General features: G+C 36.8%; 1 protein-coding gene, 1 long non-coding RNA gene and 1 pseudogene across 7 annotated transcripts in view; 2 read left to right on the forward strand and 1 right to left on the reverse strand.

Annotated features, from left to right (window-relative positions):
• Positions 1-941, forward strand: part of LOC100638949 (replication factor C subunit 3-like) — a 4,666-nt pseudogene extending 3,725 nt beyond the window's left edge.
• A 338-nt stretch (positions 942-1,279) lies between these two features.
• LOC109585803 (uncharacterized) lies at positions 1,280-2,458 on the forward strand. Its single transcript, XR_002186666.1, has 2 exons — positions 1,280-2,233; positions 2,280-2,458. It is a non-coding gene; the product is annotated as an uncharacterized LOC109585803 (long non-coding RNA).
• Positions 2,459-2,643: 185 nt separating this feature from the next.
• The window catches only part of LOC109585799 (uncharacterized), a 4,302-nt gene continuing 1,437 nt past the window's right edge, over positions 2,644-5,508 (reverse strand). The window contains exons 5-11 of one of the 6 annotated variants that reach the window (XR_002186662.1): positions 4,834-5,013; positions 4,263-4,321; positions 4,035-4,149; positions 3,816-3,992; positions 3,454-3,503; positions 3,181-3,393; positions 3,039-3,127 (exon numbers count right to left, since the gene is read on the reverse strand). Coding sequence is in view for 3 of the 6 variants with exons in the window: in XM_020001934.1 (XP_019857493.1) it covers positions 2,770-2,812; positions 3,008-3,127; positions 4,834-5,084 (414 nt within the window). In the remaining 3 variants the exon portion in view is untranslated. Of the gene's footprint in view, positions 2,813-3,007; positions 3,128-3,180; positions 3,394-3,453; positions 3,504-3,815; positions 3,993-4,034; positions 4,150-4,262; positions 4,322-4,833; positions 5,100-5,420; positions 5,497-5,508 lie in introns of those variants that run through there. The other 5 variants (XR_002186661.1, XR_002186660.1, XM_020001935.1 and 2 more) reach the window with 5 other exon arrangements.

Consider the following 5,508-nt stretch of genomic DNA (forward strand, 5'->3'; position numbering starts at 1 on the left):
ATTATTGTTATTATTGTAGATATGTAGTGTCCTACAGTATGTTTGTCATAAAGAATCATTGACTATACCAGATACACTAGCCAAGAGGATTGCAGAGAAGTCAGAGAGAAACCTTCGTAAGGCTATACTGCTTTGTGAGGCATGTCGTGTTCAGCAGTAAGGGAATCAAATTCATCATGATTCATGATTGATTGGCCATGCAGTAAACACATGCACCTATTCAGATCAGTTTGTGTAAGCTTTTTGACCTTATATGGACATGTACTGTACATTATGTAGATGTACCTCTCTTTTTCCTTCTCTCTCTCTCTTTCTTCTTCCTGATACATGTAGGTATCCCTTCAATGATGATCAGGTTGTCCCTGATTCTGAGTGGGAGGTATTCTTACGTGAAACAGCTGCAATGATCATCACAGAGCAGAGCCCTAAGAGGTATATTGTAACACAAAAGCAATTGTAATAAAATTAATAAAAATGTATTGTCTTTATATTTGAGGTTACTTGAAGTAAGAGGACGTTATTATGAGCTGTTAACTCATTGTATACCACCTGATATTATTTTTAAAGTAACTAAGAGAGAGAGAGAGGGGGGAGGGAGAGAAAGATAAGAGAATGAGAGACTCATAGTCAATTTCTTCCTTCTACTGGAAGAAAGGGAGAGTAATAGGAAATACACATGTACATGTATTTATTGCAATATTTTTTCTAATATTTTCCTTCTACAGAGGATATTGAATGAGCTGGTTGCTAACTGTGATGGTACACTGAAAGCTGAAGTGACTCAATTAGCAGCTCAGCCTGTATCAAGCTCAGTCACAACTGGGTAGTAAAGCAATCTTTCATCTTGAGGCCTTCACAGCAAAATTTATGAGAATATATAAACAATTTTTAGAGGAAGGACTGGAGAGTATGGGCTTCTGATACAGTGCCTACAATTATTTTAATAATCTCTGTTTACTTTAATAGACCTCTTCAGGTGAGATTGACGGTGGCCTATGAATATCATTACTGTTTATTACGGTATCCACCTACGGTGATAATTGGCCGCCATTTTGAACGGCAAGATTCAATGGAGGATGAATGAAGAAAAGGCAAAACTGATTCTTTTCGTTGGCGTGGAGCTTTTTCAAGCTACAAAAGCTGGTTAGAGGAAAGAATGGTCGCTGTTAAGCATCTCCTAAAAGGGATTTGGTGCAATATGAAGCATATTCTTTAATAGAGCTTGCTTTCTGTATTAGCCCATTCATACTCCATAGAAAGTTGCCGTCCACGAAAATTATTTCAGAGTCAGCCAGGCTCAGTCACGCCCCTTGCCGTATATCATTCTTTGACGTAATTCATTCTCACCCAAAGAGGTCTATAATTATTGATCCACACAATAGACAGCAGCCACACGGGGATAATCCTGTATAGGAACTGAGATATTCATATGATTATAGCCTGACTAATATTCGTGGTGTACCGCAGATCTGCAGAGTAAACCCATGGTATAGTCAGTTTCATTTGAGTTGCCACATCAATGTTTGCATCACTAAACGTCATTCCTAGCCACACCCAAAATGGTGGCAGAGTGCAAGCAAACTCTTTCATTGAGCATTTCTTCACCTCTAAGACCTTTTATTGTCTATTTTATCCTTGCTTTGGATACTACTACCTTTCATTATCACTGGCTAGACCTTTTTTCTGTTATAAAGCTGACAAAGACCTCCAATACGGAAGATAACAACCTAGGTTTAGTCTGGCTGGTCCAGACCCTCAGCTAGACATGGGGAGTGGGAACATTTATTGCATGGACATGATAAGTGATAGGTGCGTGGGTGGTCAACATTATAAGAGTTGAGAAAATGATTCCATAGAAACTTTTTCACCTTCATACAGTTTGTAGTGGGAGAGAGACTTTTATAGCCTTATTAACCGCGTGCTTCTGCTGCTCTTTTTCCTCCTCTTCAAAACAAGTCTTTCGGGAAGTTTTTGATTGTTGGACATGCTTCTTATACTGTTATTTATTATGTGGCTTAGAGAAGCAAGACCTAACTTGAACTTGATAGCGGCAGCTCCTCTTCCTCGTCAGAGTAGGCCACTGCAAGAGTCAGCTAGTGGAGCAGGTCGAGCCGCAGCCATCATTGCTGGTGATAGAATCTGGTATAAGAATGATGAAGACGATCATGGCTTCAGTTTAATGGAACCTGTGCACGAAGTGGAAACAAGTTACTTTTACAGAAAAGAAGAATTGGTTAGTCAAAACTAATTGTAGCACTCATCGCTATCTTGTATTTCAGGTTGTATGATGTCATTGCAAAGTACCCAAAACTGTGTTGTGTGATTCTATTAGTCCCTTATTGTATCAATCCGATTTCTTTCATAGCATATTGTATATTTTACTCTGTATTGTTTATTTTGTTCGTAATTTTTGTTGTCTTACTCAGTGAATTTCAGTGAGGCACAGGGCACAACACTATATCTGCAATGAGTAAATGAAAATAAGATAAAAGTAAAACTATCGATGCAATTACTCATTACTGTAATTGTAATGACAGATCACTCTATTATCTAAATCTTAATTTTCCTGTTGTGCCACAATTATTATAGTTATCCTAACCGGGCTGGCTTATTTTGTCCAAGGCTAGTCTTGGCTTGCCCATGTCCCTTGAAATTATACATACGGCTCCATACAAAATAACAGGAAAATATTATAAAATCTGTCTGTATCTTTATTTGTCAAATTTAGCCAAAAGACTAGTCTCGTGCCCCGCCCCTTCGCTACTAGACTCAAGAACACCTGTATCTTTTATCAGTACCGGACTCATTTTCCCTGTAAAGAGAAGAGAGAAAGAACAGTATACATTAGAGTATTGGGATTGAGAAAGAGAGAGAGGGAGGAGGAAGAAAACTTGAAGAGAGAGGGAAGGAGGAGGTTGAGGGAAAGAAAGGGAGAAAGAGGGGAGGGGAGAGACAGAGAGAAGGGAGAGGAAAGAAAGGGAGTACATGTATATGATTAAAGACTCACTCATCTTCAGCCTCATCACTCGTATCATCTTTGTTCTCATTCTTTATACCAACAATGGCTACAGTGTCCTCTTCTTGTGCAGTCCTTACCCTACAAGCATTAGACCATGGACAACAACACCTATCAGAGAATAAAGGTTAAAATATTCAGTAGTTCTTCAACTCTTCATGCACATTTTCCCATGCAGCTATACTCAATCTTGTTTTTTTAAATTTTTTATGTTCTTGTTCTCTCTAAACTCTCTCCTTTTGTTTCAGGAAGTGTTAGCAACACAAATAAAAATGAGGCAAAGAGAAACCCTGCCAGTATGTAGAATGTACCGGCCGTCTTTAGTACAGAACCGAGAAGTAATGGGGTTACCATAGCAACCACAAAGTTCCCAAAAACTGGAGAGAGAGAGAGAGAAGACATCAAGGAACATGTGCATTAAATCAGTATCAGCTAACCTCCAACAGAGAGAGGGAATATTTCACTAGTCATTACCCAAACAACTGGCCTATAAAGAGCAATATCAATACATCATGTAGAATTTGTCTATCATGTCAGCAAAAAGTTTATTTTGTGTAGTCCATACTCAATGTTTCTTTAGTACATTTGTACATGTACACATGTACTTGTATAATAGAAACTTTTGGCAGCAAGCTTTGTTTACTGTCAATGTAAATGTAACAATTCACCTGGCACCATTAAAGAATTACTATATCACTCTATCAATAAAATACCTATTTATGCTTAAAAACTATAAATGACATCTCATTCCCATATTTCTATACTAAGTACAGGAATGAGAACACTATCCCTAACTCACCCCCAGGTAGATGCAAAGAAAGACACAAAGAGTACAATCAGGAGAGCCACAAAATATCCAACAACCTGTCTCTCCTCCTCCTCTCTCTCCTCATCAACATTAAAGATATAAATGAGGAGACCAGCTGCCAGTATAGATACAAAGTGCCCCAACTAGCAACAGGGTCTTACGTTCAACCTAAAAACCCATGTAAACTGGTGGAGACTGTATTTAACTGACCTTGTCGACAATAAAGAGAGTGATGAGAGTAGTCAAGAAGTTTACCACACCCACTATTGCTGTAGCAGCATAACTGGATACGTCTATACTGCAGAATATTGAGGTTGAGTAATACCTGGATAAAGAAGGAGGAATAATACTACATGAATCATGTCTTTCTTTAGATCGTCTCTTTTGATAGATTAAATATAAATTTCTCTTTCTCTCTACAAATATACTCTCACTTACATGATGACATTCCTTTTGCAGTATAACTCCCAACAGTATCCTATTAATGAATGAAAACACTAAAAGAAGAAGCAGAAATAAAATACATGTATAGTAAATGTAGTTACATTACTGTCATTATTATTGCAATAAATTTTTGAATGGACAACAGTTCCCATACTTGGCAGCTGCATGTATATGGGTGTACAAAACATGTCTATTTGCATGCACATCATGCATCATCAAAATCAGTAGCAATACACATTGTAGTTGTAGCTCAAGAATATTATGTCTACAATAATGCTTGTGGATATATTCTTGAGCTACAACTACAATGTGTATGGCTGCTGACTTTGATGATGCAAGAGACATGTTTTGTACTCATATAACTACATTGTAACATCAACAGTAACAATGATAATTTTAAAGCAGGTTAACTAATAGGTTAATAAATAATAACATTGTGAATTATTTTTAAATTAGCTGCATAACAACACAGCTAATTTAAAATAATCCACAATGTTATTATTTACAACACAGCTAATTTAAAATAATTCTTAATGTTATTATTTGATAATCTAATTTACTGTACCTTTCCAGTATCCTCCATCTAAATATATCACTAAATGCGTCCCTTAAAGAATTGTTTGAGTTCAGTACAGTAAACTCAATGTCGTTCAGTTCTTCCTTTATCTCTTCCTCAGTGTAGTCCTTACGTAACCTGTGGAGGGTCTTATCTGCTTTCTTGCTCTTCCCTTTCTTCACTAGCCACCTGCAGTGAGGGAATGATGCATTGGAATATATAAATGGGCATTTGTCAACTTCTATGCTGTACAAATCCATCAAACAATCATATAAAACTTTTTAATGTAAATTTTGTGAAGGATACCAGTAAAATCTATCTGCTGCACATGCATGTACATATTAAACTTATACGTTCCATTTCTTAAATCATTAGATCTGCTGTATTTACACATGTACATGTACAATAATGCTTTGCTTTCTCATGTAGCTCTGCATGATAGTGTGGCCAGGCCTTAATGTTTTACACTTGTCTAGTTATTATTGTTATTATTTTATGAACAATCATACTCAATATACTAATAATAATTATGAGAAAAATGTTTTTAAATACATTGGTATTACATGTACATGTACACATGTTAAGTGAGGACTTACCCTACACCAATCCCAGCAACCATTCGACCAACCAATACCATCCTGGAGAGACAGAGTAAAGGGAGGGAGAGAATAGAATAATAAAAGA

This window comes from Amphimedon queenslandica, unplaced genomic scaffold (genome assembly GCF_000090795.2).
Source record: "Amphimedon queenslandica unplaced genomic scaffold, v1.1 AMPQUscaffold_13008, whole genome shotgun sequence".
NCBI classification, from domain to species: Eukaryota; Metazoa; Porifera; class Demospongiae; order Haplosclerida; family Niphatidae; genus Amphimedon; species Amphimedon queenslandica.